The sequence below is a fragment of the Coccinella septempunctata genome, chromosome 1 (assembly GCF_907165205.1).
Source record: "Coccinella septempunctata chromosome 1, icCocSept1.1, whole genome shotgun sequence".
NCBI classification, from domain to species: domain Eukaryota; kingdom Metazoa; phylum Arthropoda; class Insecta; order Coleoptera; family Coccinellidae; genus Coccinella; species Coccinella septempunctata.
This window is the reverse complement of record NC_058189.1, coordinates 31,111,517-31,124,367: the sequence shown is the minus strand read 5'-3', so window position 1 is coordinate 31,124,367 and position 12,851 is coordinate 31,111,517. Positions and strand designations below refer to the sequence as shown.

The following is a 12,851-nucleotide window of genomic DNA, read 5'->3' as shown; positions in this document are numbered from 1 at the left end:
GGAACACGTGTAGTGGTCAAAATCTCATATTAGTAAAAAATACTCACTGAAAAAGCTATCGTGACAAAGAAACACGTGTGGGTTTGAAATTTATCAATAAATAAACTACGCCACTGGTAGGGGAATGATGTTACTTACCTATGCAAGGAACGATTATTTTCTTTTTCGGCATATTTGCTACAAATTATACAATTTCCAGGCATGTCGACAACGAAATTCTTGATACTCAAGTCTTAAAACCAACGAAACACTATTAAACCAAACACAAATATGAAATACACTCAAACGAATATTCAAATATTGGGGTAAACGTAAACACAGAAAATGGCGTATTTGTAAACATAAACATAGAGATGTTGGACACACTTTTTCTTGTTGTTTACGTTATCTTCCCCTTCCTCTATCTACGGATCGGACCAGCTCAAATTCTCAGTTACAACCACGCCGAGGTCACAGTGGCTACCTCAGGTAGCGATCGGAATATTATTTAAAGTGTACGGACGACGGGGGTGGTTGGTGCCAAGGTGTAACACAACACATTTCTCCAGATTAAGTGGCAATTGCCAGTCTCTACACCAGAGGCTCAATTTTTCTAGGTCCTGCTGAAGTTCGTGAGCTGCGTCGTTAGCATTTCCGAACAGTTTGGTGTCGTCGGCAAATTGAGAACAGTTGGACTTGAGGATTTTCGGCAAATCGGATGTGTAGAGGATGAAGAGTAGAGGTCCCAATACGGAACCCTCAGGAACTCCACTTAAAACAGGTCTTGACGATGAGAAGGCCTCTCCAACACGGACCCGAAATGATCTATCATTTAGAAATGCCTCAATCCAACAAAGTAGACGGCCACTAATTCCAAAATGTCTAAGCTTGCGAAGGAGAAGTCTATGGGGCACACGGTCGAATGCGCGTGAAAAGTCTAGATAGACCACGTCAACTGGATGGGACCTGTCCAGTGACTTAGACCAGGAATCGAGTGCTTCAAGAAGATTGGTGATCACAGAACGCCCTGGCAGGAAACCATGCTGGCAGCCAGGTATAAGAAAGTTAGCAAGGGCAAAATGGAGAACTTTGTCGAGAATAATTTTTTCGCATATCTTTGCTACAATCGGAATCAAACTGATGAGCCGATAGTTGGCAGCATCACGCTATTGCTCCACGGATTGGTCCCCAAACAATCGGGTTCACATCGATAATATAGAGAGGATACAGAGAAAAATTTTGAGATGGATAGGTTATAAGCGTGGCATCCAGTCGACTGAAATAGATTACCGTTTATTGATGCTAGACTTGTCTTTGAAAACTCTACAAGAAAGAAGTGAAAATTTCGAAATAATGTTTATCTATAAGCTCCTTAACGTGCTCATTTATTGTCCCTATCTTTTGGCGAGATTGAATTTCAATGCAGTAAAAGTTAATCTACGACGCAGGGATTTTCTAGTGACTGGGTTCCATACCAGTAATTATTCCTTTAATAATCCCATGGATAGGTCAATTGGAGCTGCTAATGAATCGGGATTAGATTTGTTGAATCAGTCCCTATTCTCGATTGAAAGGTTTTTCAATAGTTCATGAAAAAGAAAAAAAAATTTGAAATAGGTACTTCACTTTCTGTTTTCTCTTGGACCTGCAGTTGAGATATCTTCATATTCGCATTCGTCCTCATCTTTTCTTATTGTATTTTCGTTTTTTTCTTCTTATATGATGTAGAATGGTTGTACAGTTTAAATAAATAAATATAGAATGAGATAGTATTTCCTAATAGTGTCATCTTCCTAGCAAGTGCGGAAGTGACAATTTCCCGCAAGCGAATGATGTTGACCTAAATGATGCGAAGCATTTCTCCCGCACTCATTTTAGTTTCAAAAGTGTCACTTTCGACACTAGCCTGGAAAACATCACTTTCGCACCCACTGTGGGATACTTTCGAAAATGAAATAGCAATATTTTGTCGAAAATTCGAATTTTCGATTTCCTATAAGATGAGAAAAAACTTGAGAATTTATATCCTCAATTCCTTCCATATGCCTATGGAATATGTTGCAAAAGGTTTGCACATTTTATCACCCTCCTAAGAAAAGTTATAAGCCTCACAAATTCTTAAACTGAACTCAATTATGAACTGCCCTCTGTATTTGATCATGAACTTTTTGATATTGACGAATTCGCAGTTTTTAGGAGAGACAAGTGCATCGCTAAAGAAGGATGTTGGGCGCCATGATCATTGTAAAAAGTAGAAAAGTCTCCTATCAAAAGTTATAAGCCTCACAAATACGGAAATACGGATATTGACGAATTCACAGTTTTTATAAGAGACAAGTGCATCGCTAAAGAAGGATGGTGGGGCGCCATGATCCTTGTAATAAGTAAATATCTACTACTTTATTGTCCCAGTTCAACAGTGAAGCTGAAGATTTTGGTTGGTTTCAAGGGTGTGAAATTCAACTTGTGTTGCGTGTAAAGGTGTATATATACCAAACGAGCATTGTTCTCGAATGTTTCAAAACATTTTGAAATGTTTTCAAACGTTCGATAACTCAGAATGGGAGGTGTTCACACAGCCCGCGCTTGTCCTAGCGAGCATTTGTTCTTGATAATTCAACGAGGTCTCTCTAAAGTGCACATGCAGATATGGCGTCCTCATTATCTAAAATTGCAATTTCTACTGCATCTATTGTAATACTCTCTCAAATGAAAGAACTACGCAAAAGGAGGAGACGAACAACCTGGGTGAATTCTTTTCTGAAAGGAAGAAATTATACCCAGCCGCTAGATGACTTGGGAGCGTACGAAACGGAACTTTTCAGAAATTTCTGCCGCATGTCGTTATCGGACTTTAATATATTACTCGGCAAAATTGACGAAAAAGTGTCAAGAAAGGACATCAATTATCGAGAGAGCATTCCAGCGTCGGTTCGACTGGCACAAACACTTCGATTTTTGGCTACAGGAGATTCACATGGAAGTCTCAATTACCTTTTCCGAATTTCAAAACCATCAATATCGAAAATTATTCCCGAAGTCTGTGAAGCCATCGTACATGCACTGAAGGACTACGTAAAGGTAAGAATAAAGTTTTTATTTCATTTCTGTTTCCATGTGTTTATTAATTTTCTTGGAACTCAACATATATTTGTAAATTGGACTAGAACAAAACTGAAAATTTAAGTAATTAAATATGCCAACCTGAAAAAAGTTTTGAAAAAAGAATTCAAACTAATAATCTTAATAATTAATGGGGATAAATTATGTTGCCACCCGTGGCTGGTAGTGTGTCTAAAATATCACATATTTCGGTGTTGAAGGGGAACCGTCCTGAAGCTGAAGGATTGCTTGTTGTAAAGTATGAACTGTTATGAGGTGAAGGAGGGTCAGAAAACCTTAATGTTGGTGGCTGATGCGGAGTAGGCCATGTCAGCGTCAAACAGAATATTGTTGAAGTAGTACTCAACTGTAGCTCTAGTTTTCTGGTCATACTTCTTTAATTTCATGCTCAACAAACACGTCACAATCATTGCGATCCAGAGATCGTTCCAACATATCCACAACTCGGCCCACCTGAGTACCACCAGTAGGTGGTGTTTTCTTTTTGCGCTTGGGTGCAGAAGGTTGTACAAATTGCTCCCTTGATGAAGTAGATGCAGACTGAGACTGTTGGAGATCATCTGCTTCCATGACAACATTATTCTCGTCCTCTACATCAACAGTTGCTGTGCACTCCAGATCCTCAACCTGCTAACACACAAAGGAAAAAGATATCAAATCACTGGAAAGTGATACGTATTAACGTAGTGAGGTAAACCATTGTGGTAACAAAAACGCCAATTCGAGTACATTTATAAAAAAATGGACGTGACTCGGCGTTTTCAATAAATGTGGCCAATTCGCCAATAAATGGCTATGTTTTGTTTTCAAACGGCCACCATGTACTATTCAAATGAAAAGTGTTTGACATTCGTTCTTTATTTCGTTGTCATTGTATGTAGGTAATAATTCACAATGTGCAAAAATGTACTTTTCTCATTATTTTACAGATGCCAGAAAATTAAAAAGAGAGGCAGTGCGTCTCCCAGGTGTCTCTCAGTTATAGTCAGCGTCAACTAAGCCTATAAGGACTACACTAAAAAATGACTTATAATTGAAGTATTCGCTGCCCCTTTTAGGCGGACATTGTATGATGACATGTTTCCCGTCGATAGCTCCAACACCATGGGGAAATTTCCACTTCTGTTCAATGTCCGCCTAAAAGTGGCAGCGAATACTTCAATTATAAGTCATTTTTTAGTGTAGTTCTATTTGCCTTAGTTGACGCTGACTATAACTTTTTTTTTGTGGATGTTGGATGCCAAGGCAGAATTTCCGATGGAAGGGTTTTCAAAAATTCTCAGTTGTACAAGGATATAAAAAATGAACGCTTGAATCTACCACAACCGACTAAATTGCCAAATGTGGAAATTCCAATACCTTATGTGATTTTAGGAGATGATGCTTTTGTATTGAGCGACAGTTTGATGAAACTCTATTCGGAATTCTACTCCAAAGGTTCTCCGGAGAAAATTTTTAATTACAGGCTTAGTCGAGCCAGAAGGGTTGTCGGAAATGCTTTTGGCATTTTATGTTCGGTTTTTCGTGTACTACGAAACCCCTCCAATTAGAACCAGGGAAAGCCAAGCGGGTTGTAATGGCCCGTGTGTACCTCCACAGTTTTTTACACCGAAGTTCAACTTCGCATGATTTATATTGTTCTTCAGGTGCTATAGATACAGAAGGAAATAGGGAGGTTATACCTGGTTCATGGAGAAATAGTTCGGAAATAACATCTCTAATTAATTTGAAAAAGGTCGCAAGGAAACCAGCAAAAAATGGTAAAGAAATCAGGAATGTTTTTTCTGATTACTTCATGACAAGAGGGGTGGTATTATGGCAAAATGATTATACATAATTTTATCATTCATAGCTGAAATTGGATTCAGGTTTACCTGTGGAATTGTCTACTCATTAATTTTTGGGGGAAGGGATGAGCTCAAAGTTTGTTTACATTGGTTTTTATCCTTTATGAACCTCAAAGCTTCATATGCAAACCATTTACTTATGTATACCTCGTCCTGCCCTGGAAATAAATACCAATTTATCAACTTTCACAATTGATTTACACTGTCAATTCATGTTTCTGTAGATTTGAATCACTTTTTGTTGTATTTAGGTTTTGTTTGTAATAAAATATTTTCTCATAATTTTTCACTATTTTGGCAATATATCTATACTTTTACAGTACCTATATTACACTTACTGAAGTTATCTGCTACTTACCTTTTCCAGTTCCTCTTGATGATCGTTCCTTGTTAATTTCCCTCCTGTGGGAGGCAATCAAGGAGAGCATTTTTCCTTTTGCTGCATCAGGAGGCACTCCCAATTTGCTGGCAATTTCTTCCCAAACATCATTTTTTAAAAATTTGTTATGATAATATTTATGATTGGAAAGCCACAGTTCTGCCTACTCCTCGTAGAGCCCTATCAAGTCAAGACATTTTTCGTGGTCCTACTCCATTTGTAATGAATAAATTAATAACGAAATTACAATTCAAGAGACCTCACCAAACTGCAATAATAAATTAAATACCAAGACCCAATAACTCATCACGGTTTTCTGGTGTTCTCGATGACATGACGCCAGATGTGCAAGGAAATCCCTGATGATTCGTCGGTTTACCGACATGAGACGGAATAGACGGAGAGGCAGGGCCAAATAAAGTTTCTGAATTTGTTAAGCCTTGTTTTTTCTCAGGTGATTACAATCATAATATACAACAAAATGCTGCGGTCAGTCAAGTGGATAGGTACCTTTACACTAACACTCTTTCGCGCGCGATCGAATCGCGAGTTCCAGTCACTCGTGTTTTCGCGCGGTATGGAGAGGCGCGTGTTAACTATTTTGTGTCTTGAGGTCGCAACGGCTTTTCGCGCAGTCTTGCGTGTGCTTTGGAGCGTCCAATTTGAAATCTCTCATTATAAGCGAGAGGTTGGCGTGACTCGTAGCATGTTGAAATTTTCAACGGTTTTAGCGGCACTCCATAGCTTGAAATGGACAAATTGAATAAAAAACGCAAACTGAAAGTGGCTTCGAGCTTGGCAATGTATCTGAATATTCCAAAGAAGAGAAACAGAAGATGTTGGGTGAAAGAATGGATGGAAAATCTTACATATGGACATCTGCCTTTCTTGAATGAGTTAAGTGAAAATTTTCCTATGGACTTCAGGAACTATTTGAGAATGGATGCCGAATCCATAAAGTCTTTGCTCCAGAGTCTTGAATCTTCCATGTTCCTTAGAAATTAAAATCTTGTACGAATAATCATTAAAATACCTACATACCTACATGTACTTACGAATTTTGAACGTATGTACTTCTTCAATTAGAAACCCGCGCGAATACACAATCGCCCCGAATCCAAACAAACTCAGTCACTCGGGCTAGTCGCTCGCGAGTTTTTACACGTCCAAAAACCGGGCGAATGATTTGCCCTTACACTAGCATTCTTTCGCAAGCGATTGGCACGGGGCGTTCTAGTCGCGCAGGAAAGAGCGTTAGTGTAAAGGTGCCTGATGTTAGAACATGTGCCTCAGGTGCTCGGTCAAACATGTCGTGATCACCGACATAATAAAATCAATTTCTTAAGGCTGAAACTTTATAAACTTTTGTGTTTTAGTATATAAATCCAAGGAGATATAGATATATATGTCCTTGTATAAATCAAAATTATGATAGTCAGTCAACGTCCAATGGGGACACATCTGGTCAGTCAGCTTTAATGTGCGTAGATAGAAAAGGGACTGGAAATCATCAAAGGATGATTTGTCAGTAGAATGCATCAAAGATTGGGATATTCTCTTTGCGATGCTCTTCCTGGACTGCATGCTTTGACTGGATGTCATTTTAACCCAGCTTTTCACAAGAAAGGTAAAAAAAGCCTCTGCAGATAATGAAGCAAAGCGAAGATAAATAACATTCGCTTTTTTTACCTTTCCTGTGAAAAGCTGGGTTAAAATGACGTAAAATTACATTACATCTCAGTTCTAAAACTTGCGGAGGTTGGTATATGCGCTCGAATCCAACATTTTAAACTTAAACGAATCTCAGTTCATGTCTGAAGACATTTATGACTTCAGATCGTTTATACCAATACTTATGGAGATATACGGATGCGTGGGATTTGGCTTTTTAGGTATAGAAATGATACGAGCCTGCTTCTTGATTCCATAAAGCAGGGAAGATGCCCGTCCGTAAAGATTCATTATAAATATGTGTTAATACCAGAAAAACTTCAGCTCCATTAATATATTCAAACTTAAATCTACTATTAAGAGCAGATTTTCTGGCATCTTCGTTCTTGAAAAGTGATGTGCAAGGAGGGAGGGATCAAAATTAACTGCTTAATAGTTAATCAACTACACGTCACCAAAGTGCATAGTTACAACACTTCGCAGAGTTATCACTAGGTTCTCGAGACTTGAAGTCCTCATTTTTGACATAATTCGATTAATTGCTTTGTTTATTCAGTTTTTGATTCAGAAAAAGATTTTATTTCAATGTGGCTACTGTAATACTGTTGATATGTCAATTGTATATCGCGTACAGTCTTCAGCCTCTGCCATTCATATTTATCTCACAATAAACTATTCTATCTATCCTTGCCGATACCAGAAATGTGGCCATTTTCTATGTGGAAAATTTAAAAAAAAAAGATCATCCCACTTTTGTTTTCTTTTTCGATATGGACCAGAAATTAATTTGAGGATCTAGGACACAACAAATATGCAACCAGCTCAAATATATAGCTACACCATCGACTTACACTCAAAAAAGAAAGAGGTGCAAAGTTCAAAGGGTTGTACCAAATACTTGTTGTTATTTCAAATCCTCTTGAGAATCTAATCATATACCGTAGAAGAATTCCTCAATGGTGATATCTCCAAAGTATATTCTGATTTTTTTCGACATTATTTCACTTCAAATCCACAATTGTTTTCGAGCACTTATTACTTTGGTTATCGTCGTAGTTGTAGCTGTCATGAAAATGAATTTTCATGTGTACTGCCAATAAACGAAATATTTCCTAGGTGAATAAAATAGTACGGGTGTACAGCAACGGTTTCCAGCAACGGTTTTTGCAATTTCGCTTTTACTATATGGAATGTATTAATACCCGTTGTTCGGAGTTTTTTGATACAAATGGGTTATTACGAACATAATAAAAACAGTCTATATGTAGGGTGAAATATTTGAAAAGTACCCCCCTCCCCAAACCGCCGAAATTGAAATATCTTGATACACTGTGAAAAAAACCCGTTGCTCGTAGTTTTTCCATGGAAATTGGTTGCTACAAATATACTTAACACGACCTATAGGATGAAATAATTTGTGCATTAAAAACTATCCCTCCTCCCACCCTCTGAAGTGGAACTAACTTGATACAGTAAAAAGTGTAAAAATTACCCGTTGCTCGGGGTTTTTTTGATGGAAATGGGTAACTACCATTACTATCCTGATGCAATAAGGAGTTGCTCGAGGTTTTTTGATGGAAATGGGTTGTTGCCATTATACTGAACACGACCCAGAGGGTGAAATAATTTGTGCATCAAAATCTACCCCTCTTCCAACCGTCTGAAGTTGAACTAACTTGATACAATAAAAAGTTTAAAAAAAACCGTTGCTCGAAATTTTTTGACGAAAATGGGTTGTAATCAATATACTGAACACGACCTATAGGGTGGAATTTGTGCACCAAAAACTACCCCTTCTCCAGCCCTCTGAAGTGGAACTAACTTGATACAGTAAAAAGTGTGAAAAATACCCGTTGCTCAGGGTTTTTTTGATGGAAATGGGTAACTACCATTATACTGAACACGATTTATAGGGTTAAATAATTTGTGCATCAAAAACTACCCCTCCTCCAACCCTCTGAAGAAGAACTAACTTGATTCAGTAAAAAGTGTAAAAAATACCCGTTGCTCGGGGTTTTTTGATGAAAATAGGTTGTTACCATTATACTGAACACGACCTATAGGGTGAAATAATTTGTGAATCAAAAACTATCCCTCCTCCAACACTCTGAATTTAAACTATCCTGATGGAATAACAAGTGTAAAAAAACCGTTGCTCGAGGTTTTTTGATGGAAATGGGTTGTAATCAACATACTACACACGATCTATAGGGTGAAATAATTTGTGCATCAAAAACTACCCCTCCTCCAACCCTCTGAAGTTGAACTAACTTGATACAGTAAAAAGTGTTTATAGGTCGTGTTCAGTAAATTTGTAGCAACCAATTTCCATGAAAAAAACTACGAGCAACGGGTTTCTTCAACAGTGTATCAAGATATTTCAATTTCGGCGGGTTGGTGGGGGTAGTTTTCGATTATTTCACCCTATAGACTGTGTTTATAATGTTCGGAATAACCCATTTGTATAAAAAAAACTCCAAACAACAGGTGTTGTTGCATTCCATATAGTAAAAGCGAAATTGAGAAAACCGTAGCTGGAAACCATTGCTGCCTTCACACCCGTTAAAATAGTTATTTATGTACCAAGGACGAAAAACTGTCGCAGCCGAGGCTAGCAAGCAGGCGAGAGAATATTGACATTTTTTCTCGATGTGTATGTTACATTTTTTCGTCTACCTCACAAACGTAAGAAGTTACGCGTTCTTTGGCTTCATCTAGGTTTCCATAATTGCCAATGCCTTGGTGAAGTGTTACTGTTATCCATATCGCTATCACTGTCCATTCTTGATTATACTGAACACTAACATTTACATTCAGACCACGTACCTAATTCACTGGTAAAATCTAGCCAATTTCGTAAAGAATTAATTTGACAACATCACAGGCATATATGTTTCCATCAAATTCTGTATTCACAAAATTGATTCAGTCACCCCGGGATCTAATAGTTGAGAATTCGGGATTTACTCGAGCGCGTCAGATTAATACAAGGACAGATACCTTGAACCCTGTAGAGTACCTCTACCAAAAATTAGACCTTTATATAGGGGGACAGCCTGCCAGAATTGTAAAAAAAAGATCATTGTACATACTCGAGCGGGTCAGATTATGATATATGAGGTTAATTACATTTTTAAATGTATATATTCTCTCAATCTGACAATTTGAGTGTGACGAAAATGTGTGGGAGGGCGCCACCAAAGTCACAAAAAAAAACGTCACGTGTACATTCTCGAGCGCGTTTGCGTTTTTTTCTATTTTGAAGGTAATGATTCAAGAATAAAATATAAACTGACAGTTTCAGCAATCCGAAACAATAAAACTTGACTATAAAGGTCACAAAAATCAGTTTTTTTTAATTATCTTCTCCCCTAAGCTTCAAATCTTTTCCGCATTCATCATAAAAGTTGTAGAGCATAACATTTCCTACAAATTTTGTCTCAAAAATTTTTCCTAACGTTAAAATGTTTTTGAGATATATGGCAGTTAAAGTACATTAGACTAGGTTTTTACATTGACCTTGACCTTTCGTATGTGTGGCTAAGCTCCTCGCACTCATCGCCCTCTTACTCGAAAACGGTTAAGAGTGGGCAAAATTGCTTCAGACGGAAGTTGTATAGAATTTCATTATTACCAACTTTCATAATGAATACAAAAACGATTCGAAGTACAGGCAAGAAGATATTCGAAAAAAATGCAGTTTCATCATCTTCAAAGTGTCAGATTAAGAAAACGCCCCCTGATTAGTGTCAGATTAATGGGTCAACACGTCTACAACACCAAGATTAACCATCTTTATGAAAATCTGACACGCTTGTGTATGTACAAGTAACGATTTTTTCAGGGCCGTTGCAAGCCAAACTGGCGCCCTAGGCAAAGCTCTAAATTAGCGCCCTAACGGAGAAATAAATTTTGACGAATTGCGTAAACTGAGTATGAAAAAATTGCATCTTTTCTAAAAAATTCAATCAGCAATGGATACATAATCAAAAACAAAAATCAGCATACTTTCGAATTATAGCAGAAAAATCCAAAATATTTTTAGTATTGATAAAAGATGAATAATATATACAGGTTGTGTATTTGCGAAATATTGTAAGAGGTGATTCCACTGCGAACAGTGAGGGGGGATTTTAAACTAATAAAGCTCTTTCTTCGAAAAGTTTCAAGCTGTATGAGAAATTAAAAAAAAAATCCCCTTTGAGAGAACACACAACAAAATTGAAAAAATATTCATAGAGAGCATTTTTTCGGTAAAACATTTCCACAAAATGCCATTCCTTCCAGGTTGTAATTCCTTCCATTTATTTGGATCCTTATTCCTGAACCCATTCAGCTATCACTTATGAGCAAATGATGGAAAAAAAACGAGAGCGGAGTTATATTGGATTAGTCGCGGTGGCAGGTTTGGGTTAGTCCGTCCAACACACCCAGCAATCAGTATATTGGATTAGAAACAGTTATGTATTGAAAACATTTATATTAAATTCTGAAAAATCATCGAACTATAGGTATTTTTCTTTAAATCATAGGGTCCAAAAGTATTCCCTGAGTTGTGGAGGTATTACGAATAAGAAATATTGAATATATAAGCATCATTATTGAGGATTTTTTATAAATTCATATCCTGTTACCAGGTGCCGAAACAATGCATGAAAAACACCGAGTTATAGAGCTCTTCAAATTGATAACTTAGTTTGTAAAAGCAATGAGCATAAATGATATATGTAATTGATTTATTCCGGAAATTAACTCTGAAATTTTCCTTCCTTTTCGTAGGAATACTGAATGTTAATATGGAAATAAAATACTATCAAAGCGAAGCCGAAAAGTTTCAAAAGTTATAACATAAATAACTCTTAAAAAAGTGGTCACTAGAGTGCGGAACTTACAGGCTGTCAGGGATATTTATGAGAAGTATGCGAATGCGGCACCTTTGATGGTTTTTTATTGCCCTTGCATATTGCGTTTATCAGTGAGTCCGCGCCTAGATAAATTTCTCGGTATTCCTCTTGTTGCTCACTGAACTGCATTTATTTTAATTCGGTACATAAGTTGATTTTTTTCTTGTCTAAGCTCAAAATGCCGCCCCTTAATCCTAGCGCCCTAGGCGGCCGCCTACCCTGCCTACCCCCTAGCGACGGCCCTGGATTTTTTTTACATTTTCAAAGGACCGCTGTGACCTTGCGTCATGTCCAAATTGTCAGTCCCTTGAAAACTGGCTTCCTTCGGGTCCAATTAACATATCCTCCAAAAATCTGACACGTTAGAGAGTTTTTTTTTACCATTTTCAACTCTTCCGTACGACCAGCCCTACCGCGTAAACTGTCAGATAAGCGTGAATACGTGAATTCATTATCAGAGACACGTAGGGCATATACAATATCTTAATCCGATACGCTCGAGTATTTACATCTGACGATTTTCTTTACATCTTTGAGAACCTGCATCCGCTTTCTTCAACACTGAAAGTGCATACTTCATAGAACCTTTTTTCTTTCTACCATCAAATCTTCAAAATTCACTAGGTTTTCACGACGCTCGAGTAAATCCCGATTCAGCATCGTCGCTTCGGTTCCCCAACTATAAATATATTGCTTAGTGATGAAGTACTCGCCCTCAAAAATAGTCGACTTTTCGTTCGGAAATTAGTACGTTAAATGTAATGTTTTGTTCAGGTCGACGAGAAAATTATTTTAACATAGATAATGACGACTGTAGAGTGTGGAGAACTTCTATATAAACTTTCAGTCTAAGAAAAAGAAAACTGCGCAAGCCAACGAATCACTAAAGATCAGTTAAATCCAATCCAAATTCGTTCGATTTATAATCAGTTGATTTCGTTATTACAA

The 12,851-nt window shown here is 37.4% G+C and overlaps 1 protein-coding gene across 1 annotated transcript; it reads left to right on the top strand.

Moving 5' to 3' along the window:
- Nucleotides 1–2,345: 2,345 nt before the first annotated feature.
- LOC123320400 lies at nucleotides 2,346–4,071 on the top strand. The gene is made up of 2 exons (XM_044907719.1): nucleotides 2,346–3,060; nucleotides 4,032–4,071. Exons 1-2 carry the CDS (start codon nucleotides 2,629–2,631, stop codon nucleotides 4,044–4,046), a joined length of 447 nt encoding a protein of 148 aa, XP_044763654.1. The 5' UTR covers nucleotides 2,346–2,628; the 3' UTR covers nucleotides 4,047–4,071.
- Nucleotides 4,072–12,851: the final 8,780 nt, after the last annotated feature.

Bases quoted from the DNA above. Each gene is read 5' to 3' on its own strand.
- LOC123320400 (XM_044907719.1), top strand. From the start codon at position 2,629: ATGGCGTCCTCATTATCTAAAATTGCAATTTCTACTGCATCTATTGTA.